This window comes from Miniopterus natalensis, chromosome 3, assembly GCF_054644295.1.
Source record: "Miniopterus natalensis isolate mMinNat1 chromosome 3, mMinNat1.hap1, whole genome shotgun sequence".
NCBI lineage: Eukaryota > Metazoa > Chordata > Mammalia > Chiroptera > Miniopteridae > Miniopterus > Miniopterus natalensis.
In genome coordinates, this window is record NC_142083.1 from 94,319,369 (window position 1) to 94,346,372 (window position 27,004).

Below are 27,004 nucleotides of genomic sequence, written 5' to 3' on the forward strand. Positions count from 1 at the left end.
GGGGACATTGTAGTACTCTCAACAATAAACTAAATTTTTTAAAAATTGAGAAGAAAGAGGCAGTAGCCCCCTCCCCAGCGTAGGCGGGTTCCCCTGTTCCTTGTGCCACACTTTCATCTCCTTCCTTGGCTTAGCTGTTGCTCAACTCCTACATTTGAATGTGGTTGTTTGAAACCAGTCCAGCCCAGCAGCTCCTTCCTGCGGCTTGGTCCCCAGCTGCTTCCTGGCATGACCCTATGCAGGGGGCACTGCTGTGCCTCTGAGCAAAGCCAGGTGCAAGGTTTGGTCAGAACTGGGCAGTGGCTCCTCTTCTTGGGCAGGTCTAACCTAATGTTGCTTGTAGCCATGGTCCAGGGGACTCTGTGACAGTTGGCACCAGGCAGCCGGGGGCAGGGCATTGGTGGGAGCCTCCAGAAGCCCAGTTTGCTCACCCAGAGAAGCAAGTCTGACCAAGGTCCCCATGGTGTGTCCCCTGGGCTGTGGAGACGTCTGTCCTGGGGCCTGGCGCAGGGTGACTTTGTGGCCTCTTGAAATGAGACCTGGTGCATCTGGCCAGCCATCGTGGGCGGCCAAGGGGACCCTCAGCCACCAAGGGGGACAGTGCTCAGTCACACAGAGGCCCACCTGCTTCTGGGAGAGGGTGCTGTGCAGGGAGAGAGTGCGCCCCAAGAGGTGGAGGTGGGAGAAAGGTGCTTAGTGGCAGAACTCCTGTGTGCTGTGCCTCCAATGCCACCAAGCTCTCATGTAGACCCAGCCTAACTTTGGGTTGGGAAGGCAGCTGTGGCTCATGGTGTGTCCCAGGAGTTCCTGCTGCCCCTCCCCTGCCATCTCCCACTGGTCCTTGGGCTGCACCTTCCCTGAGCTGATCCTGTGGGACCTCAGGAATTCATGAGCCATGCTCCAGCTTTGGGGGCTGGTCAGCCTGACTGTGGCCACTCCAAGACGGCTTCCTGCTCTGCCCAGTCGGTGCTGCTCCCACGTGTCCTGCCTGAAGAAGAGGGTTTCTGAGGAAAGCCTTGGGAGGTGGGGGGTCAGCTCCAAGGACCTACTGTTCCATTCCCCCGTTTCATTAGCAGATGTGCCTCGGGTGTATTGGCATCCTCTGGAAATGGGAGGGACCCTGCTCAGTGCCAAGGTGGGGAGAACAGAATTGGTCTCCCTGCTGTGACCCCTGCTGTAGAGGTCAGAGGTCCCTGTGTCAGTGCTGAGTGCAGCCTCACGCCTTTGTCTGCGAACCACTCTCCTATGGACAGCGCCCTCTAGAATTTTTTTTACTAGTTAAGTATGTTTACTTGGTCAAATGTCACCCAGTGATTAGAAATCTAAAGGTGGAAGCTGAGCTTCAGGGCCACACGTGGGATGCCCAGAGGCTCTGGTTCTTCGGGAGGAGAGAGTGTTGGATGGGAGGGTGGGCGGGGAGAGCTTGGCCCCCAGCTTGGAGGCAGGATGTCCCCGCTCTAACACATGTCTTGTACAGGTTCTGCCTTAGATCTCCATCTTAGTGATGTAAGCCTTGCCCCCCTGGATAAGGAGTTGGACGAGCAGGACGGAAGTGACCTTGGACCCACAGGTAAGAACGATGACACCTGGCACTCTAGTCGGGGTGTCCGGGGCTGGCTGCGCCTCTCCTTCCAAGAATCCTTAAGTGGTTCTAGGGTGGGAGAGGTCCCCTCCCCGTCCCCCAGGCCCCTGCAGCCCAGGCTGGGCAGCCTCCCACTCCTCAGTTTACCTCCACCTGAGCGAAGTGGCCCCCGCAGAGATGGTGTGTAGGGGGTGCAGGATGGGGGACAGGGATGGCCAGCCTTCACAGCCTTCTGAAGCGTTTCCACCACTGCATTGGCATGAAGACAGATATATAAACATACCAAATCATTTTCTTCAACCTAAAAGCTCATCTTTGTCTTCTGATGTTAAAACAAATTAATCCATTTCGGGGGGCCCTGCAAGTACTGGGACCATCATGCCAGTGGGTGGGTTGGCTGCCAGGGCCTAGTGGGTGTCTGGCCTCTGTGGGACCTCCGCTGAAACCCTTGTCCTGTGCACTTGCCGCTTGTCTGACTGGTTGAGGGCTGTGTGGCCACATCTTGGCCTGGGGGTAGCTCTGTAGCTGCACCTCCACGAGGTTGCTGCAGGCCTGGGATCCCCAGCACCGTGCCCCATGTCCCCCTGCTCTGGCTGCTGCCCCCCAGCCCAGAGGCCATGCTGTGCTGTTTCCTGGGCACAGGGCCGCCTCCGCCCCTCACTGTCCCGCCTTCCACTCTGCGCAGGTCAGAGGTCGCTGGGGGGCTCGGAGCCCGTCACCATCCCCGGCTGCCTGGCCCGCTCCCCGTCCCTGCACTCCTCGTCATCCCTGTCCACCTCCCCGCTCAGCTCGCTCTCCCAGTCCCTGTCGGGGCCTCTTGTCTCCTCGGCCATGACGCCCCCCCAGCAGCCGCCACCCCTCAAGTCGGAGCCCAGGGTGCTCGGCTCCTCGGCATCGTCCTACAACTCTCTAGGTGAGCTGGGGTTCGTGGGGAGGGGCTACCCTATAGTGACAGTTTAAGTGGAATAAGCTGAGGCGTGGGTGGCTGTCCCCACTTGGTTTTCCTCCCGCTGAGGGCTGCACCTTGCTGCCCTGCACGCTCCCTGTGCCGAGGCCTTGCCTCTTATCCCAGGCAGCCGCTTGTCCACGTCTCTGCTGGTTTGCTGGTTGTGCCCTGGGGCTCGGACAGGAGTTTGCTTGTCAGACTCTCTCAGGGTCTCAGTGTTCCCGGGCCACAGTCATGACAACGCTGCAGCGTGACCCGCCTTGCTCAGTTGCACGTGCAGTGACTTCTGAGGCTGCACAGGTGTGATGTCACCAGAGACCCAATAGGAGCAGTGCCATTTTTTATTTTACATTCTTTCACTCAGAAATGTTACTTATTTTATGTATCCTGTTATACTTTAAAAGAATTAGTATTTTAAAATACTTGTTTAATTTTAAATGGTCATGTACCACGTAATGACTTCTGGTCAGCAACGGGCTGCACGTAGGACGGTGGCCCTGAGCTGAATTTCCTGTGAGGAAGGAAGGCTGTGCGCTTCAGGGGAACTTGTTCTCTGGTGGGAGCGGTACCCGTGGGGGCGAGCAGGCTTCCTCGTGCAGCCCCTCGCCTCGGAGCGTGGGTTACGTTCCGGTCAGTCCGGGCTGTTCCGGCACAGCCAGCTGCTGTTCAGAGGGCGCTCCCGCCTCGCAGGTCCCGCGTGATGGTCGTGGGGCGCACTGCTGTAAATTCCCTGTTGAGGACCTAAGATCCTGTACAAGGACACCAGTGCACAGCAGTGGCCTTAGCAAGCATGAAGTGCCACTGCCACTTTAGTAAAGCTTTCTGTGGTTGTGTGGAGTCAGCCTGTCCCTGGACTTTGGAAATATTTTCAGATTGTAATGATGTAAAACACAGATAAGGTTTTCTCTTCTTCCATTAATTTAGTGCTAGTGAGAGAGCCCTTTGTGCCAGTTGGGCCAATGGAACCAAATTCCTAAAGTCAAACTATTGAGTCCTCAGTTTTACACCCTTTCCATGTTAAACACCCTCTTTTTTATGAAAACCACAAAGCTCCGTAATCTGACCATTGCTCCAACTGCAGTCGCCACACGGCCAGCACAGGGCCCTGTGCTCCTTTCTCTCTCTCTGTCCTCTTTTATCATCACTGATCCTCAGGCCACCTCTTCCTCCCTCCTGACAGTGACTATTACCCAGCCAGTTTCTTCTTGCTATTTCATCAGTCTGGCCCACATTGCTGGTCATGGAGCAGCACCGACAGCTTCAGTGTTGTTTCTGACCCTGTCGGAAGGAAGCGGGAGGGCGTGTGGGGCAGTGGTTATAGAGTCTACACTAGTGAACAGCAAAAACCAGGGCCCTCACACTCACTCACCGCTCACTGACTCGCATAGAGCAGCTTCCAGTTTTGCAAGTTCCGCTCATGGTAAGTGCCCTATACAGGTGTGCCATGTTTTACCTTTTATACTATATTTTTATTGTGCCTTTTCTATGTTTAGATACACAAAAACTTACCACTGTTACAACTGCCTGCAGTACTCAGTGAGGTTGTAGCCCAGGAGCAGTAGGCTACACCATGGGGCTTAGGTGTGGGTGGGCTCTGCTCCGCCATTTCGGTTTGTGTAAGTGCGCTCTGTGGTGTTCACATGGTGACGAAGTTGCCTGATGATCTACACGTGTCAAGGATTCCTGGGACCAGAGTTTGAGAAGCGCCGCTCCACATGATGCAGGCACAGAAACTTTGAATTCATTTCCTTTCTGTTTAAACGCCACAGGCAGCTGGAAGGCGCCTGGCTGGAAGACCAGGGGCAGCAGCCTTGTCAGTGGAGCCCCAGCGGTCCCAGGGCCTGCCCGGGAGATGTCTGTGATGTCTCAGCACGCCTGGGGCTGACGTCTGTCTCCTCCACACTCAGGTTTGAACGGAGTCCCCGGGAGCATCTGGGACTTTGTTTCTGGCAGCTTCTCTCCCAGCCCATCCCCCATTCTGAGCGCCGGCCCCACACCCACTGCAACTGCAAGTCCGAACGGTGCGGAGCTGGCGCGGGTGCGGCGGCAGCTGGACGAGGCCAAGAGGAAGATCAGGCAGTGGGAAGAGTCCTGGCAGCAGGTGAAGCAGGTGAGCTCTGGGGCGGTGCCCAGGCTCCGGGGACGGGTGTGCGGGCGCCCTCCCCCCGCCAGCCGCTACAGCCCCCTGCGTTTCAGGCCTGTGACGCGTGGCAGCGGGAGGCCAAGGAGGCGAAGGAGCGCGCCCTGGCGGCCGACAGCGCCCGGCAGCTGGCGCTGCAGAGGAAGGAGGAGGTGGAGGCCCAGTTTCGGCAGCTGCGGGAGGAGCTGGAAGGCCGCGGCATGTCCACCCTCCCTGGGCTGCGGGGCTGCGGCGACATCGGTGCCATCCCGCTGCCCAAGCTGCATTCACTGCAGAGTCAGCTGCGCCTGGATTTGGAGGCGGTGGACGGGGTGAGTCCTGGTTTCTGTTTCCAAGGTACCTGATGTCTGTCCCTGGCACAGTGTATGGGAGAGAAGACGACTGGGACCTGGCCCAGTGCCCCTCCTTCCCCTCGGATGTGGTCCTCTCATCCGACTCCTCAGGTGGCAGCTCACACTCTGCTCCCAGTAGTGTGTTCACCACCTCTCCTGCCAGGCTGGCCCTGCCCTTCCTTTCCAGAACCTTCCATGTATGTTGCCTCCTGTGCCCTCATGGATAGAATGGGTGCCCCTCTTGCCCCAGTGTTGGTGTGTCTGAGGTATGTCACTGATCACCAGAGTCACTGGCCACCTCCTTGCTTGATTTCATTTTTTCTGGAGTAGCAGAAAACCCTGTGTTCAGCTCAGCTAGAAACTCCTTCCATACCAGGGCATCTGGAAGTTTCCTCCATCCTGGCCTGGCCCTGCTCAAGAAGGCTTGGTCCCCCAGGAGCCAGTCCTCCGCCCAACAGTCTTGTGGAAAAGCAGCTCTGACCTCCATCTTTGCATTACTGGGGTGACTCCTGGCACAGGTGTCCCACCCCAGCCCTGAGCCTTCTTGAGCTAGCCATGGGGCCATTATGTGTTCTCAAGTCACCTCTGGGCAAGCCGGGGACCAGTGGTGGGGAGGGGCCTTTTGTGATCCGCCAGTTTCTCTCCCCCACAGGTGATCTTCCAGATCCGAGCGAAGCAGTGTGTGGTATGCGGAGAGCGGGCCCGCGGCGCCGTCCTGCAGCCCTGCCAGCACCGTGTGCTCTGCGAGCCCTGTGTGGCCAGCGCACCTGAGTGCCCCTACTGCGAGGGCCAACCCCTCCAGTGGTGACAGCAGCCATGGTGGCCTCACTTCCTGGTGCCACCGATGTCGGGACCCCAGCCCTGGCCGCACCGTTTCATGGTATATTCTCGTATACCTTAAAGGCAAACCCACAGCACCCACCTGCCCGCAGGTGGGCACAGTAATTACATGGGATTTGCGGTCCTGACACTACTGTGACCATATCCTGGGAGTTCGAGTCCCAGCCAAGCACTTTGTAAACCGAGGAATTTACAGTCTCAGTTGCTATAAGCTGCTTTCTAGGTTCATGTTTTTTTAATATGCGATATGAAGCTTTGTATGTGTACTGTGAACTTAAAATATTTCCTATCAGTTTATTGTAATTCATAGTATGGTAAATATATTAGATTTCATATTCTGAAATTAGTACTTATGAAATGAACATTTATCTAGTAGTGAGAAATGCCTAGGATTTTTATAGGTTTTAAATTAAGTGCAAATAGTATTTATAGCAGAGTGATTATTGAAAGACATACATTTAGATGTTTTTAATTTTATGAAAGGAACTGTTCCTAACCCTGTGCACGCGCACACTAATTGGAGTTTTATTTCCCAGCACCGTGAAATGAGGGAGCTCAATCACGCATCTATGACCCGTGGCCACTTTTTCTAAGTGCCTGTGCCTTGCAAAAGAAGTGAAGGGAATGGTTCATTTGGTTTATTTTCTCCCTTGAAACTTTGTAAGATGATTTGATACTAGTGAAAAGTGCAACCAAGGAGGTACATTCACTTCACAGAGCCGCTTTGCAGAGCCTAACGGGCAGTAGTGCTCCCTGCCTTCCTGGCGCTGGCCCCTGGGCACTCCGCACACCTGGGACCACCTGGACTCCTGCAGAGTGGGACAGGCTCGCCAGTCTTCGGCATGTTTGACTTCAAGGCGACACTTCTGACGCTGTAGTCAGAACTGTGAGTCCAGGTATTATCCGTCATTCGTGAGGACCTGGCTCTGCTGCTGGTCCCCTGGCCCCCAAGTGGCAGCCTGGCTTCAGAGCCACAGCAGAAATTCCAGAGAATGGGTTTGATATTAGTGATGACTCGAATCTTCTCTGGTCTGCAATGGGTCATTTTTTTCTAGAAATCTGAGAAAAAGTAGATGTTTGTAGTTTACACCAACTTTGTTCTCAGTGAAGCCCATCTAGATTGCTGCGAGAAAATCTTTGCGGAACCTGCCACTGGGGGGCAGGAGCAGGTACTGGCCCCTCCTAGAAGGAACACTGACGGGTTTCTACTTGTCTGGGGCTTTGCCAAAGAATTTTAATAGCATTTTTAAAGTGCAAAGTGACTAGGTAAAAATTTTTATCAGTGACCAAATTAGGATGTATTTACTATAGTAATAAGTTTAAAACATTTTTTAACATAAGACAAACTGATAAAAAGTCATTTTAAAGGTGGATCCATGACATTCCGCAGCTAGTGCGCTACTAAAGGTTAACTGTTTGACTTGGTTTTAGTGAATCTGTTTTTAATTATAGTGACGATTTATTAGGTCTTAGAAATAACATATTTTGTGCTACTGTTATCACTGTTTAAAATTATTTTTATTAATATTTATGCACCTGTTTTCCATTTTAGGCCACTGGCCTTTTTGGGGATAGCAGGACAGTGTTTATTACTGATATCTAGCCTAGACATTTTCAGATTATAAACGATTAAGAACAATTAAGCTTTAGGTCTATTTATAAGCTACTCTGGTCAGTTCTGTGGAGTTTGGGGGGCCAGGGGTGTAGTGCTCACAGGGGTACCACAGCTGGGGTTGGGGTGCAGCCCTTGAGCACTCACCCTTCTCAGGTCAGGACTGGCTCTGAGAATAGATGTATGGTGGGAAGACCAAAGAACCATCCAGAATGGAACCCCCAGGGTGCCTGGGGGCTGTTAGGGCTGTCACTGCAGTACACTCCCGGGGGCTGCTCCTTGGGGTCCTCCCACCCCTGCAATGGCCCTGGTCTTCTGAGGGAGCCACCTTTTGCACGCCTCACAGGCTGAGCTGGGGACAGGCCTGCCCTCTAGGGGTTTCACTGTCCCATCTGTGGGTGAAGAGGGGAGTGCTGGGTGTAGCAGCGGAAGCCAAGTGGTGCTCAGTGTGTCTCAGCTCTAGTGCTCAATATTAGCGGTAATATCATTGTCACATTATTCATGTAACTGATCAGCAGACCTCAACTCAGTGTGTGGACGCTTCATGTGGACTAATTTATGGAAGCCCCCAATCTGTATGTTTGTTCTGAGTATTTAGATGAGAATGTTATTGGAATGGAATTTCCTTAACCCAGAAGGTAGTATTTATAATGCGTAATCATTTACTTGTAGTGAATTGTTTAAAGTTGTTAACACTTGTTTAAATTTTTTTACACTACAGCATTTATGCAATGGTTTACAGAATTCATGGAATTATTTTTATCAGTATGGAATTAAAACTTTGAATCTTTAATTGTCCACATCTTTGAGTACAATCCTGAGAGCCACCGGCCTGGAAGGCACAGAGGGAAAACGTCCTCTGCCTGTAGTGTGCTTTTCCTGGGACTTCTTGCTCTGCACCGGGGTCCCGGCCTGCTTCACCTTCCTGCTATAGGATGCCACAGTCTGGTTCTGTTTTCAGCCCCATCCCACGTCACAAGGTGTTCCCAAGCATCCCTGGGTTGCTACGTAGCTGCTCTGCTGTCCTGTCTGTGGGTGTCTTGGATTCCAAGTGCTCAGAGCTGGAAGTTTCTGCCAAAACACCAGCTGACAGGTAAGGATCTGGCTCACAGGCAGCAGGTCCCAAGGTGGACTTGGGCCCTTCCCCAGGCATGACTTACCCACAGGCTTGGGGTAGGGGATGCCACGTTGGGTCAGCACACTTTTAAGTCTTTTAATCTCCTCTGACAGTTCTTTATGTGCCTGGAACAGAGAAGTTCAAAGGGAAAGTCAGGTCCCTCGGCAGGAGGCTGTCTGTGGCCAGGGAACTCAGCCCCCACTCCCCCAATCTGTACCTTATTGCAGCTCTCCAAGGTCTCAAACACCAGACCCTGAGCACCACCTTCCTGCTGTGCAGATTCACTTTCTTCTGGGGCCTTTAAATAGCCAGCATCCTCAAAAAGTGCCCTGAGCAACTTCTCATAGCCCTGCAGGTCAAAAACAAAGAGGGGACAGCTAGTTCCTCGCTGTGCTGCGCCCAGCCAAGGGGGTGCCCACTGCAGCACCTCACCTGGGAAGTGATTAGCTCATCAGCCAGGTCCTGCTCCACCTGGTCCCACCTCTGCTGCAGGGCCACGGGCAGGGCTGGGTACACTAAGATCCAAGAGAACCCAGACTTAGCTGAGCCCCTCTACCCCACCCCCCAGGGTCCCAGCATCCTACCTAACAAGGAGTGAGGGTGGCAGACAAGGGGCGTCTCGAAGGTCAGTGCGTAGACACAGGTGCTTGGCTCAGACACATGAGCCAATCGGTTGCTTTTTCCACAGGTGAGCTCCACCTGGAGGGAAACGTACGTTGGTGGGTGGGTGAAGCAGGGACCCCTCTGCCTCCAGGCCCCATCCTATATAGTCCCACCTTGCTCTGCCGGCTCCGGGAGTGGCAAGAGTCGCCGTCCCTCATCCACATGCCCCTGAAGGTGTTATTGATGATTTCCCACTCGTGCCAGATGCTGGGGAGAGGGAGCAGGGCATAAGGTTGGCGGGGGAGTGGGGAATGGCACCACCCCAAGGAGCCTGCAGTTACTGACTTGTCCCCATCCCCAGCTTACCCAAGGATCCCGCTGTAGGCATTCCAGCGGAAGGTCTGCTCATGCTGGGTCACGTTGTGGAATGGGCAGAACTCATATTTGTACCTGAGGGTACAGCCACTGTCAGGGGTGTTCCCAGCCCCCTCCCCTGCCACCTCTCCCCTCACTCACGTGGACTCCACCAGGCTGAAGCACTTGCCAGAAAGTCTGAAGAGATGCACAGGCCCTAGAAGGGGAAAATGCAATATGCTGAGTCCAGTGTACTACGAGCAGGCGTGTGCAAATGCAGACGAGGCAAAAAAACCTGAGAGCCCACAAAACTGGGGTTGTTCAGGAAAAAGTTGGTTTAAACCTTTTAAATGGAGCACGAGAGCTTTGGGCGACATCAGCAAAATCTCAGACTAAGGCAGCACCCAGCCTGTTTCTCTCTGAAACATCAACAGAGCAACCAGAAACTGGATAGAGTGAGAGGAATTCTGGAGAACAGGTTTACAGCAACCAAGTGGACACCAAGAGCAAAAGCACCTTCAAGCTGACAGCTCAGTGTTGCGGCATTTTCTCTTGCCTTGTGCAAGGAGCAGGCCGACCTATCTGCAAAACTCCCAACTTGGCTGGGGGCTGCCAGAGGACTGGTCTCCATTTGGCCTCCCTCAGATCTCAGGTGGGAAAAGTGAGCCCTGCTCATGAAAGCTGCAGGGGCCTAGAGATTCAGAAGTTTGGGGCAAGAGGTTATGGGTAGACACACACAAAAGACCATATAAGGCCCCAGGGAGAAGCTGGGGTGAGACTCTTAAGACCTAAAGACATTCAAGAGCAGCCATGTACACACCTGCTAGAAAAGACACACCTCAGGCTGCTCAGGCTCAGGGTATGCCCCAGTGCAGAGCCGGTCTGCAAACAACTGGCAGAGGTGTCTTTTTCAAAGGCCCATTTTTTCAATAAAAAATTGCAAAGCATATGAAGAAACAGGAAAACCTAGCCTATTCAAAGGCAAAACTAACAGAGCCCCCCGGAGAGCAGCCTAGACACTGGACTTACTAAAGACTTTATTTATTTATGTATTTATTTTTAAATGTTTTATTTTAGAGAGAGAGGAAGGGACAGAGCGGGAGAAACATTGATGAGAGAAAGAAACATCAATCAGCTGCCTCCTGCACGCTCCCTACTGGGGATTGAGCCCACAATCCAGGTACACTCCCTTGACTGGGAATCGAACAGGCCACCCTTTGGTGCACGGGCCAACACTCTAACCACTAAGCCACACTGGCTAGGGCAATAATAATGTATTATTTTAACTAAAGTATGTACAGTGTTTTGTAGACATAACGCTGTATTGCACATTTAATATACTACATAACTTATATGCATTGGGAAACCAAAAAGTTCATGTGACTCACTTTACTGCAACATCTGCTTTATTGCAGTGGTCTAGAATCAAACCCACAGCATCTCCTAGGTATGCATATAATTATTTTCAATGTAAATGGATTAACCTCCCCATTCAAAAGGCACAAAGTGGTCCTGGCCAGTGTGGCTCAGTTGGTTAAGCACTGTCCTGTGCACTGAAGACTGCTGGTTGGATTCCCAGTAAGACCTGGGTTGGATACCCAGGTCATGGGTTCAATCCCCAGTTGGGTGTATACGGGATGTTTCTCCCCTCCCTCCCTCTCTCTCAAACCAATAAAAACATTTTTTTTAAAAAACAGCACAGATTGGCCAAATGTGTTTTAAAAAATGATCCAACTAGAAGAGACTCATTTTAGGTATAAAGACACAAGCAGGTTGAAAGTGAAAAGATAGAAAAAGATATCTCATGCAACTGTTAACCAAAGAGAGCTGGGGTGTCTACAGTAATAATTTCAGACAAAATAGACTTTAAGACAAAAGCTATTAAAAGAAATAAAGAAGGGCATATATTGAAAAGGGTCAATTCTCCAAGATGATGACAATTATAAACGGCGGATATATACAGAATGTCAGAGCTTGAAAATATACGTAGAAAACACTGACAAAATTATAGGGAGAAACACAGTAACACAATGCTTGGACACACCAATACCCCGCTTCAAAGGAAATAAAGGACTTGAATGACACTGTAAACCAACTGGACCTAACACGGGCAGAACACCCCACCCAACAACAGACTACACATTTTTTTCATGTGCACATGAAACACTCTCCAGATAGACCATATATTATGACACAAAACTAGTTCTTAATAAACTTAAAGAGACTGAAATCAGTTTCTTTTCTGATCACAGTGAAAACCAAAAATCAATAGCAGAAAAGTGGGAAATTCACAAGCATATGAAAATTAAATAACACAATCTTAAACAACCATTGGGTCAAAGAAGAAATCACAGGGGAAATTAGAAAATACTTTGAGACAAAAATGAAAACACAAGCTACCAAAACTTAAGGATACAGTGAAAGTGATGCTAAGAAGGAAATTTATAGCTGTAAAAACATTGAAAAATAAGATTTCAAGTCAGCCTAACTTTTACACCTTGAGGAACTAGAAAAAGAACAGATTAAGCCCAAAGCAGCAAGAGGGAGGTAGAAATTAATCAGTAAACCCAAAAGTTGGTTCTTTGAAAAGATCAACAAAATCAACAAATTTTTAGCTAGACTAAGAAAAAAAGATGACTATTAAAATCAGAAATGAAAGGAGAGGTATTACTAACAATTTTACAGAAACAAAAAGGATTATAAGAATACTATGAACAACTGTATACCAACAAATTGATAACCTAGGTCCCAGATGAACTGGACAAATTCCTAGAAACACACAATCACCAGTTCTTCTCAAACTTTTCCAAAAAACCTAAAGGGGGAAACACTTCTTGACTCAATTTTCTGAAGCTGTATTACCCTGACAACAAAGCCAGACAGACACATTACAAGGAAACTACAGACCAACATCCCTTATGAATGTTAATGCAAAGCCCCTCAGCAAAACACTAGAATTCAATAGCACATTAAATGGATTCTACACCAGGACCAAGTAGGGTTTACTTCTGGAATGTAATGGTCCAAATACAAAAATCAATCAAGTAATACACCCCACTAACAGAAGGAGGGGGTAACCACATGGTCACCTCGACTGTTGCAGAAGCACCCGCAGATTTCAGCACTGCTTTGAGGACGTGCGGGTTCCTAACACCGCAGCGCCATCTATGCACAACCCGGAGCTTCACATCATGCTCGACGGTGACGAGCTGAAAGCTGCTCCCTAGGGTCAGAACAAGACAAGGCTGCTCACAGCACTGCGCTACTCCAGTCAGCGTACTGGAAGCTCTGGCCAGAGCAACTAGGCCAACAACAACAATAATAATAATAATGATGATGAAAGAATGAACTGGAGAAAAAGTAAAATTACTTTTGTCATGTTTCCAGATGACATGTTTACATATGTAGAAAACCCGACAATCTGCTAGAGCTAATAAATTCAGTGAAGTTGCAGGATACAAAACTGATGCTCCAAACCCAGTGTCTCTACACTAACAATGTACAATCCAAAAAAGAAATTCAAGAAAATGATTCCATTTACAATAGCATTGAAAAGAAAAACATTTATGTTCTGGCCATCACTGTTCTGGCCACCATGGCCAGAAGAACACCTAAGGAACTAACAGTAAAGGTAGAAAAAGATCCCTATTGTACAGGACAAGGCCCCACAAACTAGCCCAATAATTACCACTCCCCCTGAAGTCCTATAGAAAAAACAAACCAGTCACACTCCGGTCAAGCATAACCCCATTACTCATTGTAAGACATTGTGTTTAAATCATCCCTTTTATGTTACTAAAGGTCCCTCCTTGTTTCATGTTACAAAAGCTGACAACCTAACAAATTATGAAATTATTAGGAGCCCCTTGGTAGTTGCCTTTGTAGTTACTGAGTATAAAATGTGGGAAGAACTGAGGGTGGGGGCTGCAGTTTGGCTCTTACATGGGTGAGACGCTGCAACTGTGACCGCTGGCCAGCTAATAAAGGCTCCAAAAATTCAAACACAAACTCTGGTGCTCGTCTGTCGCGGGTCACACCAGAACATTTAGGAATAAATTTATCCAAGGAGGCACAACACTTGTACACTGAAAACTACAAGCTACTGCTGAAAGAAATTAAAGACACACATAAATGGAAAGAGATCCTGTGTTTGTGGATAGGAAGGTGTAATATTAAGACCTCAAACTACCGAAAGTAACCTACTGATTCAAAGTAATCCATATCAAAATCCCAATGGCCCCTTGGCCGCTGTGCACACTGGTTAGAGCATCAGCCCCACGCACCAAAGGGTCTCAGGCTCGATTCCTGGTTCAAAGGCATGTACCTGGGCTACAGGTTTGTACCGGGCGTGTGCGGGAGGCAACCAATCTGTGTCTCTCTCACATCGATGTTTGTCTCCCACCCACTCCACTCGCTCTGAAAATCAATAGAAAAATATCCCTGGGTGTGGATTAACAAAAACAAAACAAAATCCCAATGGCTTTTTTTTCTCCCAGAAATAGAAAAATCTATCCTAAAATTAAAATGGAGTCTCAAAGAACCTCAAATTGCCAAAACTATCTTGAAAAAGAACCAAGTTGTAGGATTCCTGATTTTTTATTTCAAAACTTCAAAGCTACAGCAATTAAAACTCTGGTACTGGCATAAAGGCAGACAAATAGACCAATGGAATAGAATGGAGAGCCCAGAAAGAGTCCTGACTACACGTACAAATGATCTGACAATGCCATTCAATGGGGGGAAGGACAGTCTTTTCCAATGGTGCTGGGCAATGACACACGCAGAAGAATGAAACTGGACCCTTACTTTACAGCATATACAGAAATTAACTCAAAAGTGATTCAGAGCCCGGCCGGGCGTGGCTCAGAGGTTGAGCATCGACCTAGAATCCAGGCGATCGGGGTTCGATTCCCAGTCAGGGCACATGCCCGGGTTGCGGGCTGCAGCCGATCAATGACTCTCTCATCATTGATGTTTCTACCTCTCTCTCTATCCCCCTTCCTCTCTCTGAAATCAATAAAGATATATTTTAAAAAAATGAATCAGAGGCTAAAATCACAAAACTCTTAGTGGACAACATAGGGGAAAATCTTTATGACATTGGCTTTGGTAATGATTTCTTGGATAACACACCAAAGAAAAAGGCACCTCCTCAAAAAAAATAGATAAACTGAACTCCAAAATTAAAAACTTTATGCATCAAAGAACACCATCAGAAGAGGGAAAATACCCTTTTTGCAAATAACTTTTCTAATAGGAGTAATCTTGAAAATATAAAAAACTATAACAACAAAAAAACCCCATACAACCCAATAAAAAAATGTAAAAGGATACACTAAACATTTCTCTGAAGAAGCTATACAAATAGCCTATAAGCACATGTAAAGATGTTCAATAATACTGCTCATTAGGGAAATAAAATCAAATCCACAATCAGATTATCACTTCACACCCATTAGGATGACTATTATAAAAAACAACAAAGTAACAAATGTTGGTTAGGATGTGCATTGCTGGTAGGAATGTAAAATGGTGCAGCTGCTATTGAAAACAGTTTGGCGGTTCCTAATGAAGCTAAGCACAGAGTTACAGGATTCAGGGAATCGACTCCTGGGTATATACCAAAGGAGCTAAAAGCAGGGACTCAAACAGATACTCTACACACATTCACAGCAGCATGGCTCACAACAGCCAAAAAGTGAAAACAAACCAGGAGTCCACTGCCAGGTGAACAGATAAAATGTAGTATGAACGTACAATGTATATGTGCATTCAGCCTAAACATGCTACAACATAGATGAGCCTTTAAGACATTATTCCAAGCAAAATAAGCCAGTCACAGAATCACACAAGGAAAATTATGTGATTCCACTTCTATGAAGTACTGTCTTAATCCATTCGAGCTGCTATAACAAATTACCACAGACTGGGTAATAAATTACAGAAATTTATTTTTCACAGTTCTGGAGACTGGAAGCCCAAGATCAGGGCACCAGCAGGATTGAGGTCTGGTTCATAGAGGCCACCTTTTCACTGTGTCCTCATATGGTAGAAGGGCATAGGGATCTCTCTGGAGCCTCTTTATAAGGCAGAAATCCCATTCTCGATGGCTCTACTCTCATGACTTAAGCACCTCCCAAAGGCCCCTCCTCCTAATATCATTTGTGGGATTAGGATTTCAACATACGAATTTTAGGGGGACACCGACCACAGGAGGTATCTAGAGGAGTCAAACTGAAGGACAGAAAGTAGAATGGTGGGCACCAGGGGCTGGGGTAAGGGAGCGAGGAGTCAGTGTTTAATGAAGGCAGGTTCAGTTTGGGAGGATGAAAGAGTCTGGAAACAAGGGTGATGTTGCACAACAATGTGAATGTGCTTAATGCTTCTGAACAGTACATCTAAAAAATGACTAAAATGGTAAACTTTATGTATATTTTACTACAATAAAATAATTCATATTTTCTTAGGCTTGCAAAATAAAACAAAACCAAACACCAGAAAGTTAAATCACAAAATAGCAACAAACAAAAGCAAAACAATGTGATATTGGCATACAAAACTGACACACAGATCAATGGAACAGGATAGAGGGCCCAGATATAAACCCACACATAGATGGCCAATTAATTTATGACAAAGGAGCCAAGAGCATACAACGAGGAAAAGACAGTCTCTTCAAGAAATGGTGTTGGTTAAACAAGATGGCCACATGCAAAAGAGTGAAACTAGGCTACTACCTTCACCATACATAAAAATTAACTCAAAATGGATGAAAAGCTTGAACATAAGACCTGAAACCATAAAACTCCTAGAACAAACCATGGGGAGCAAGCTCCTGACATCAGTCCCGGCCATTATTTTTTGGATCTGCCTAAAAACGCAAAAAACAAAAGCAAAAGTAAACAAATGGAACATCGAACTAAAATATTTCTATACAGCAAAGGAAACCAACAAAATGAAAAGGCAACCTACTGAATGGGGAGAAAATATTTGTAAATCATGTATCTGATAAGATGTTAATATCCAAAATACATAAATAATTCATATAATAGCAAAAAAACCCAAACAACCCAATTAAAAAATGGACAGAGGATCTGCATAGACATTTCTCCAAAGAGGACATACAGATGTCCAACAGACATATGAAAGCTGCTCAACATCACTAATCATCAGGAACACGCAAATCAAGACCACAATGAGAGACCACCTCACGCCTGTTAGAATGGCTAGTATTACAAATATAAGCTAACTTGCCCTGGCCGGTGAGGCTCTGTTAGTTGGGTTTTGTCCCGGGCACTGAAAGGTTGCCAGTTCGATTCCCAGTCAGGGCACATACCTGGGTTGTGGGCTCGATCCCCCTGGTAGGGGTAGTGCAGGAGGCAGCTGACTGATGTTTCTCTTTCTCTCCCTCCCTCCCCCCCCAAAAATCAATTTTAAAAAATCTTTAAAAAAATAAAAAGGTAAGCTTCTTTCTCCAAGCTCAACAACAACTGGTGCTGTTTCGCCATTGCTGACATTATAGTACTGTGACTCAGACTGCCTCATTACTGGACACTAAAACCAGTTTCCAACTGTCGTTTTTATTAACCAAGATTCTGACTGGAATGTCATGATCGAAAGGCACATGTCTGGACTCTGGATGTCACCAGAAAGCTTTAAGGAATGAAAATTGACTTTGAAGCTGATAAGAGCCCCTTGGAGAAATAGCCTGGTACTCACTTGTTCACATGGTTCATGGGAGACTTTCCAGGAATTACTGGGAGCTAAACTTTTTTCCAAGGCTGTGTCTATGTATACCATACCGAATTTACCTCAGCACCTGATGACACCACCAGAGATATTTAAACTGCAGACAAAAAGGATCTATCAAAGTGTCACTGTTTAATTCCATTCCACCAAAATCCTTACATCTAGAAGTCTCCTGAACTGACAGTCTTGCGGATTCAGAACGTGGTTTATGATTTGCTGTGTTGATGAACCTGTGTGGTGGTCTTTCTGTTTTCATAGGATGTACGCCTATGAACTTATTAAATACCTGATTGCTTGTTTTCACACTATAGGTCTCTTTTTGGAAGCCCATCTGCATTACCACTTCCTGAAGTGAGACAACAATTTAATTGAAATGACTTATTTTCAGAACTAAATAACTGAGTCAATGAAATATGGAGCAATCTACCAACTTCGCTTCTGGAAGGACACAATTCCATTTCAAAGTGCTGATGCTTCGGGGATTGCAGCCTATCCCTGCTCTGGAAGAATCAGCTCACAGCCTCTATGTTCTGGTCTCTGATCCCATTCCCTTGTGTCCCTTAAATCAGGCAGGGAGAAACTTCCATATTCTATACAGGCAGGGACCACAGCCCTTATCAGAAGGAAGCAGTTACTAAAGACAGACCATCCTACCTCATCACCCCTCAAAGATTTTAGGGATGGAAGTCGGGGGGGGGGGCAGGCCAGCAAGCCAGGACAAGCGAAATAGGGAAACTAAGACAGATAATTAAGCAGCAGGTGCAGCCACCTAGTAAATCCTCTCTTCCCTAAACCAAGGACACCTATGAGTAAAAGGTTTGTACTTCTCCCCCACCAGAGGGTAAATAGCATAAATCACCCTACTTGGGGAGACAGCAGAAGTCCAATTAGCGCCATTTGCCAACCACACCCAAGGACAGGTGACGTTAAGAGAATGAATCTCATTTTGGTGCATCAGCATAAAGCTGATGAATATTCTACTATCCTCCCCCAAGACCTCCCCTGAAAGGCCAGCCTCTAAACCCCTGAAAATGGAGGTCCCAGCACCTGCCCTCTCTCCCAGGAGCTCGCCTGCACCTTTCCCATCCCCCTCTCCCGCCCCCACAGGCGAGCATCTTCTAAACTCCAGGGCAGCAATGGGCAGCGGCAGTTTGTCCCAGACAAACCTCTGAATCTGTCCCCAGGTTCTATGATTTCTTAGTGAGCCAAAGCAGCCCAGCCTAGGCTCATTTCCTGAGCCCTTTCTTGTTTCACTGTCCCCAGCTTTAATAAATGTCCTCTAAAATTAAAAAAGAAAGAGAAAGAGAGAAAGAAAGAGGGAGGGAGAGAGGAAGGAAGGAAGGGAGGGAGGGAGGGAGGGAGGGAGGGAGGGGAAAGAAAGAAAGAAAGAGAAAGAAAGAAAGAAAGAAAGAGAGAGAGAGAGAGAGAGAGAGAGAAAGAGAGAGAGAGAGAGAGAGAGAGAGAGAAAGAAAGAAAGAAAGGAGGGAGGGAGGGAGGGAGGGAGGGAGGGAGGGAGGAAGGAAGGAAGGAAGGAAGGAAGGAAGGAAGGAAGGAAGGAAGGAAGGAAGGAAGGAAGAAAAAGAGAAAGAAAGAGAAAGAGAAAGAAAGAGAAAGAGAAAGAACGAACGTTGGATAGGATGTGGAAAAAGGGGAAGTTTTATGCGTTGTTGGTGGGAATGTAAATTGGTGCGGCGACCATGAAAAACAGTATGATGGTTCCTCAAAAAATTAAAAACAGAACTACCATATGATGTAGCAATTCCACTTTGAGTATTTATCCAAAGAAAACAAAAACACTAATTCAAAAAGATATTTTCCCTGTGTTCACTGCAGCATTATTTATAACAGCCAAGATGTGGAAGCAACGTCAGTGTCCACCAACAGGTGAACCGATAAGATGAGGTGGCGCATGTATACAGTGGAATTTATTCAGCCGTAGAAAGGGAGGAAATCTTGCTATCTGCAACAACGTGATGGACCTTGGTTAGGCTAAGTGAAATCAGAGAAAGATAAACACCATGTGATCTCACTGATATGTGGAATTAAAAAACAAAACAAAACAAAACACCAAGCTCATAGATATAGAGAATAGATTGGTGGTTCCCAAAGGCAGGTGGAGTGGGGGCGGGGAGGCAAAGTACCCGGATGAAGGGGGTCAAAAGGCACAAACTTTCAGTTATAATACTGTACTGCATATATGAAAGTTGCTAAGAGAGTAGATCTTAAAAGTTTTCGCCACAAGAAAACTTGTTGAAGGGTGTTAACTAGACTCACTGTGGTGATCTTTTTGCAGTAAGTACAAATACTGAATCATTATGCTGTACACCTGAAACCAATGTTGTGTGTCAATTATGAAAAAAAAACCCACAACGAACAGCCACTCACAGGGAGCACATGTGATGGGAGGCAGAATGCCAGCACTGAACATGTCTGTGTCTAGGGATTTACATGTGAAACATATGGACAAGTTTACATGCTCAAAGATAAAATTAAAAGGATGGCATAAGTCCCTACAACTAAAATCAAAGCAAATAGCCTGGCCGGGCGTGGCTCAGCGGTTGAGCGTCGACCTAGGATCCAGGCGATCAGGGTTCGATTCCCGGTCAGGGCACATGCCCGGGTTGCGGGCTGCAGCCGATCAATAACTCTCCCATCGTTGATGTTTCTATCTCTCTCTCTCCCTCTCCCTTCCTCTCTGAAATCAATAAAGATATATTTTAAAAATAAAATAAAAATAAAATCAAAGCAAATAAACCAAACCATGTACAATAATCACATCACAAGGAAAAGAATCTCTCCTAGTGATTTACAAACATGTACTTTCATGAGTTAATAGTAATGCCATCTTAGAGTTTCAAAACCATCATACATATACTGTAGAATAAAGCAACTAACTGTGTGAACAATATCAAAAGCCACACCAGCTGATAGGAGGCAGAACCAAAAAACCCTGGAGAAAACGTCTGAATGACTGAGGGTGGCGGGAAGGTGGGAGTACAAGAGTCAGTGAGTAAAAGAGAACAGCAACGATTCCTGTTTGTGTGGCTTCATCTAAGGGCAGGCCCAGCTGGTGCCACTGCGATGGGTAAGGCTGGACAGAACCCACCAATCTCACTGGTGGTAGAAACTGGGACAGGAGAGATGACCCACCAGCTGAAAAGTTGGGGCAATATAAAAGAAAAAAATGTGCTGCAGGGTGTCCTCAACCTCTGTCTATAAACTGTGTGTGTGTCTGGCTGAACCCTGTGCACACTCACCTGGGAACACTGTGCATAGTCCAGCAAGAGCTGTAAGGCCAGGCAGTCAGTGTGTGAGTTCAGCCTACCTAACTGCCTGAAAAAATAATGCTCTTCAAGGGAAGACAACAGAGCCCACAGCAAGATGTGTTTCAAAAGTATGATACCTATAACAAAGTAGGTGAATGCGACCCACCCCCGAGAGGAGAGGCAGTCATCAGAGATCAGCTCAACAAGACACATGTGTTGGAAGTTGAGAGGATTTTAAAGCCCTTATTACAACTATATTCAAGGGCACAAAATAAAATACAATGAACAGATAGGCAATCTGAGCAAAAATTAGAAAAAGAACTGGAGAAAATTCTAAAAATGAAAAAAAAAAAGGTCAGAGATAATTAGTAATTAAATCCAGCAATATATAGAACACATATAGCTGACCCTCGAACATGGATTGGAACTGCAAGGGTCCATTCACACATCCATATATAAGTGGACCCACGAAGCTCAAAACCACATTGTTCAAGGGTGAACTATATTTTCGACTTGTGGTTGGGAATCCTTCCATGCAGAGGGCCGACTTAAGCTATACGTAGGGTTTTGACTGCACAGGCGGTCAGCACCCCAACCCCTGCATGGTTCAAGGGTCACTGTACTCATCACGACCAAGCAGGGTTTATTTCAAAAATACAAGGTTGACTCAACATTAAAAAATAATGCTATCTACTCACTATATATAAACAGCTTTAAAAAAAGGAAAACCCTATGATCATTAGAATAGGTGCAGAAAAAGCATTTCACAAAATTGCATACCCATTCATGGTAAAAACTCAACAATCAGGAACAACAGGGAACTTCCTCTACCCAACAACAGGCTATAAACCATCTTCAGCAGAAGTGACAGTACAAATCTGAATTAGGAGCAAGTTAGGGATTCCCACTCTCACCACTGCTCTTAGCAATACAGGCAGCCTGGCCCGTGCAAAAGGCAGAATTCAGAGGAAAACAATGAATTACATACAAAGGAAACCCCATAAGGCCATCAGCTGATTTCTCAGCAGCAACTTTACAGGCCAGAAGGAAGTGGCAGGACAGCTTTAAAGTGCTAAAAGAAAGGAACCTACAACCTAGAATAATTTACCCAGCAAGGTTATCACTCACAATTGAGGAAGAAATAAAGAGTTTCTCAGACAAGCAACAACTAAAGGAGTACATCACCATTAAACCAGCTTTAGAAGAAATGTGTACACAAAAAGATCTAAAACATGATATCAAAAACATAAAGTGTGGCCCGGCACGGCATGGCTCTGCGGTTGAGTGTCGACCTAGGATCCAGGCAATCTGGGTTCAATTCCCTGTCAGGGCACATGCCCAGGTTGTAGGCTCGGTGAATGACTCTCTCATCATTGATGTTTCTCTCTCTCTCTCTCCTCTTCCTTTCCTCTCTCTGAAATCAATAAAGATATATTTAAAAAAACAAAACAAAAAACATGACCCATCTCTATGCTGCTTACAAGAGACACTTCGAATTGAAAGACACTGTGCAAAGGGATAAAGGAAGCTGGGTAGCAAAACTCAGACAAAATAGACTTTAAAACAAAACATGTAAAAAAAGGCAAAGAAAAACATTGCATAATTATAAGGGGGTCAATCCAAGAAGAGGATATAACAAATGTAAATATCTACACACCCAAACAGAGTAGCACCTAAATAAGGGGGGTAGGGGGGCAAAAGGAGGTTTACAGTGGTTCGTATGGAAAATAACACAACAACTAACAAATAATAAAACAAGAATAAACTGTGTTTTATGTACTCACAACCAGCTAACTATCCCACCAGGGCTCTAAGTCCCCTACTGAAAACGGCAATCCCATTCCCTTCCCCTTTCTCCTCCCCGATAGGCACATAATCTCCTCAACTCCAAGGGACCCCATGAGACTGGCAACCAGGGGAGTAAGGGGCAGTAGCAGCTCTTCCCGGGCTTACCCCCTGACTGCCTCCAAGGCCCCTTCTCTCTGACTCCCCAGTGAGACAAAGCAGCCCCGCCTAGGCTCTCCTGTTGCTTCTTCTAGGCCCTTCCTTGTTTCACTGTCCTAAGTGTGTTTTTGTTGCAGTCAAATAAATTCTTGCTTTACTAACAAATAAGTAAAACGGCAATTCCTCCCCAAACCACACTCCCCCCCCCACACACTGCTTTTCATACCTACAGAGCATTTTTCATCAAACATTCCACACTTTACCTACTTCTTTGTTTATTGTCTACCCCCCATTAAACTCTCAAGTCCATGAGGACAAGTATTGTATGTTTTGTTCTTTCTGCATCCCCAGCACAGACCCAAACACATATAGTATTCAATTAAAAAACTGGATTTTGTTTCTTATAGTTAATACTCATTCACTGACCTCACCACTTCTGGGAGGAAACCACTCACACAACCTATAAAGAGGCAGTCCCTACACCACGCATGCTCTTCACAGAACTGTTTCTAACGGCCAAAAAATGTAAACAACACACTGCTTAATAATAACAGGACGCAGAGCCATCCTATGAAATACCAGCAACAAGTGAAAAGAATGAAGACCTACATGGACACCATGAAGAGTTCCGAGACACACAGTGAATGACAGCAGCGGACGAACAAACCGGTATACTGGCACTGTTTTAAAAAAAAACGCAGAGAGAAACAGATGGCGGCATAGGTCACAGCTGCACCCGCCGCCTCCCGCAACCACATCAAGATTACAACTAAAACACAGAACCACCAGCACTCAGAGCCTCCTGAGATCTGACTGAACAGAAGCCCCACAACCAGGGACCTGAAGAAGCATCGAGAGCGGGAGGAGGGGCGGAGACGGGCGGACAGGGCTGAATTCCAGAGAGGAGTCCGCAGGCCCACACCCCGGTGCCGCGGTTTAAACCCAGGAGGGACATCTTGGTGGTGGGGGTTTCCCGGAGGAGTGAGGGGTCCCAGCCCCAGAGCAGGCCCCCAGTCCAGGGCTCCAGGCCAGGAAGAGACGCCCCCACAACTCTGGGCTGTGAAACCAGCGGGGACTGTGGCTGAGGGTCACGGAGGCTACGGGAGCCCCAGGCAGCTCCTCTTAAAGGGCCCGCGCACAGACTCAGACGCGCTCCCTCTGAGCCCAGCGCCGGGCAGCAGCCTGAAAGGACCCGGGACACTTGGGGAGGGCCTAACCTGCCTGAAATTGGGGTGAGAGGTGGAGGAGCAGCTTCCTCCCAGGCAGAAGAGTTGGCAGAAGCTATTGCTCCTTTGGCGAGCCATCCCCCGCACACACCCGGCAGGCAGGTGCCGTATTTGAATCGCCAGCACCTGACTCACACCTTTGGCCCCGCCCCCTGATTCCCGGAGGCCCCGCCCCTCCCCACCTGCAGCTCATCCAGGCCATTTCCAGGGGCTTTTCTGTGCAAGTAGCCTCTCGAGCTTCATGCTTAGGACTTCCCTAAAAATCTCTCAAACAAGCAGCAGCAGGCCCCATACGGCTTGATAAGCGGCCCCAAGCCTGGCACTAGCTGCAGCCTGCATTGGCTCATAGCTTGGCCTCTCCTGGACACCTCCAAGCCCAGCACAAGCAGCAGCCAACTACGGTTTGCTGTGTAGCTCAGGCTAGGTGGCCCTGGGCAAGGCACTGGCTGACTTTGCACCTCCCGGAGGCCCCAGAGACAGTGCACCTGGTGGTCAGACTCTGGATTACAACCCTACCACATCCACGAGTGACACACTCAAGGGGCGCACTCAGTGAACACCAAAGCTCCACTGAAGTAAATCCTGATCCATACGGGTGTCTCCAGCACAGCAGCTCTTTGGTAGTTGCAGCCGGTCCTCACAGCTGATTGGCTGGGGGGGTCAATTCCTTCCAGTGACGCCAACAGCAACCAAGGTTCAACTACAACAGGACAGTGCACACAGCCCACACAGGGGAGCACCTAGAAGGCCCAGCTCAGGTGACTGGGGAGGCTGAGCCACTGGACCCTACAGGACACCTACTACACAAAGCCACTCTACAAATTCCAGGAGACAGAGCAGCTCTACCTAATACATAGAAACAAACACCTGGAAGCAGCCAAAATGTGAAGGCAAAGAAACAGTCACAAAGGAAAGAACAGAAGAAATCTCTAGAAAAGGAACTAAATGAAATAGATCCAAGCAAGCTAACAGATACAGAGTTCAGAATTTTGTTTATAAGAATGTTTAAGCAGACTATTAGGGAAATAACGGAGAAAAATCAATAACATAATAAAGTACCAATTTGAAATGAAGGCTACAGGAACTGAAATGAAGAATAATTTACATGGAATCAACAGTAGAGGACACTGAGAATCAAATTAGCAATGTGGAACATGAAGAAACAAAAAACACCCAACCAGAAGAGCAAAAAGAAAAAAGAATCCAGAAATATGAAGATAGCATAAGGAGCCTCTGGGACAAGTTGAAGAGGCCCAGCATTCATATTATTGGGGTGCCAGAAGGGGAAGGAAGAGACCAAGAAATTGAAAACCTATTGGAAAAAATAATTACAGAAAACTTCCCCTACCTGGGGAAAGAAATAGACTTACAAGTCCAGGAAGCACAGAGTCCCAAACAACAAGAACCCAAAGAAGCCCACAGCAAGACACATCATAATTAAAATGCTAAAGGTTAAAGACAAAGAGGGAATCTTAAAAGCAGCAAGAGAAAAGCAGTTAGTTACCTATAAGGGAGCACCCTCATATGACTATCAGCTGATTTCTCAACAGAAACTTTGCAGGCTAGAAGGGAGTGGCAAGAAATATTCAAACTGATAAAACAATGGAACTACAACCAAGATTGCTTTACCCAGCAAAGCTATCATTTAGAACTGAAGGTCAAATAAAGAGCTTCACAGATAAGAAAAAGCTAAAGGAGTTCATCACCACCAGACCAGCACTACAGGAAAAGTTGAAGGGTCTTCTTTAACAAGAAGCTAATGAACAAAAGAATCTGATGAACTAAATAGATCCAGAGACATTGACGCATGCAACAAACGATCATATTTCAGAGGAAAGGGGGAAGGGGAGTGGAGGGTGGGAAGAGATTAACCGAAGAAATTATATGCGTATATGCATAACCCATGGACACAGTTAATAACGGGGTGAAGGCCTGGGGAGGGGGTGGGAGCGAAGTGGAGGGGGTCAATTGGGGGGGGGGGGAATGGGACACCTGTAATACTTTCAACAATAAAGATATATTTAAAAAAAGTTTTTTTTAATTAAAAAAATAAACACGCAAAGACCATACAAAAATTACTACACGCTTTTTACTTGTATATCTATGCAGTTAAGAGCATAAAAGTCGTCTGGAAGGACATACACCAAACTGTTAACAGAGATCAATCACCTCTAGAGAAGGAAATAAAGGACTAAGTCCGGGAACTACTACTGAACTTGATTCAAGAACGTTCTGGAATATTACCGCGCACTCAAAAATAATTTTAAAATGCTGACAAACCAAGGCATTGTTCTGGCCACAATGGCCAGAAGAATATACCTAAGAAACTAACAGTAAAGGTAGAGCAAGATCCCTACCGTACAGGACAAGGCCTGACAAGCTAGCCCAATAATCGCCTCTCCCCCTGAGTTCCCATAGAAAGAACAAACCAGTCACACTCCGGCCAAGCATAACCCCATTACTCATTGTAAGACATTGTGTCTAAATGGTTCCTTTTGTGTTACTAAAGGTCCCCCCTTATTTCCTATACCAAAAGCTAACAGCCTGACAAATTATTGGAAACCCCTTTACTGCAATGCCTTTGTGGTTACTGAGCATAAAGTAAGAGAAGAACTGAGGGTCAGGGCTGCAGTTCCGCTCTTACATGGGTGAGACGCGGCAACTGTAGCCGCTGGCCAGCCAATAAAGGCTCCAAAATTCAAACACAAACTCTGGTGGTCGTCTGTCGGGGGTCACCCCAGAACAGCATGAGCCTCCAGGCCCTAACTTTCAGGGCCCCTCATCCGATGCAGTCCTTCCCTCCCTGGCGCCCCTCGAGCAGGCTCCCAAGAGCAGACCTGGTCCCCCCAAAAATCCAGGCCAGCGGCAAGGATGCCACACTCACCAGACACGGGTGAAGGATCCCTCTTGGGCTGCAGGCGACTGGTCTGGGGCAGGAATGGGTTGTTGAGCCTGCGGGAAGCGGCAGGGTTAGGAAGAAACCGGGCCCTGGGCCGCCCCCCGGCCCGGCCCGCGCGCCACGCGAGGCTGCTCACCCGAACGTGTTGGGCTCCTCCACGACCTTCATCTTGGTGGCGCCTGCGAACGCGGGCCCTGTGGGAACGGGGCGTGAGGAGGCGGGCGGGGGCGCGGGGGTTGGTGGGGAAGGGGCTCGGGGTCGCAGGAGGCTAGGCCGGGCGCGCCCGGGGCCAGGGCACTAACCGCACGCCGCGAACAGGAGCAGCAGCAGCAGCAGCAGCCGCGTCCACCCAGCCGCCATCACTGCCCCGGCGGCCGGCGCGCGGTCACGTGAG

General features: G+C 47.6%; 2 protein-coding genes across 2 annotated transcripts in view; one reads left to right on the forward strand and one right to left on the reverse strand.

The window, feature by feature from the left end:
* Window positions 1-8,245, forward strand: part of UNKL (unk like zinc finger) — a 44,371-nt gene extending 36,126 nt beyond the window's left edge. The window contains exons 11-15 of the mRNA XM_087815740.1: window positions 1,478-1,570; window positions 2,268-2,495; window positions 4,436-4,638; window positions 4,725-4,979; window positions 5,653-8,245. Coding sequence (XP_087671866.1) covers window positions 1,478-1,570; window positions 2,268-2,495; window positions 4,436-4,638; window positions 4,725-4,979; window positions 5,653-5,808 — 935 coding nt within the window. The 3' untranslated portion in view covers window positions 5,809-8,245. The remainder of the gene's footprint in view (window positions 1-1,477; window positions 1,571-2,267; window positions 2,496-4,435; window positions 4,639-4,724; window positions 4,980-5,652) is intronic.
* Window positions 8,092-26,970, reverse strand: GNPTG (N-acetylglucosamine-1-phosphate transferase subunit gamma). Its single transcript, XM_087815741.1, has 11 exons — window positions 26,913-26,970; window positions 26,747-26,804; window positions 26,596-26,663; window positions 9,689-9,743; window positions 9,539-9,622; window positions 9,346-9,439; window positions 9,154-9,268; window positions 9,002-9,084; window positions 8,787-8,918; window positions 8,613-8,694; window positions 8,092-8,523 (listed from the first exon to the last, which is right to left on the reverse strand). Exons 1-11 carry the CDS (start codon window positions 26,968-26,970, stop codon window positions 8,426-8,428), a joined length of 927 nt encoding a protein of 308 aa, XP_087671867.1. The 3' UTR covers window positions 8,092-8,425.
* Between the last annotated feature and the right edge of the window lie 34 nt (window positions 26,971-27,004).

Coding starts and splice junctions, on each gene's coding strand:
- GNPTG (XM_087815741.1), bottom strand. CDS start 26,970: ATGGCGGCTGGGTGGACGCGGCTGCTGCTGCTGCTGCTGCTCCTGTTC. Junction 9,744..26,595: donor GGATCCTTCACCCGTGTCTG/GTGAGTGTGGCA, acceptor TTCCCCTTCTAG/GGCCTGTGCATCTCTTCAGA. Junction 8,524..8,612: donor CCCCTACCCCAAGCCTGTGG/GTAAGTCATGCC, acceptor GTGTTTTGGCAG/AAACTTCCAGCTCTGAGCAC.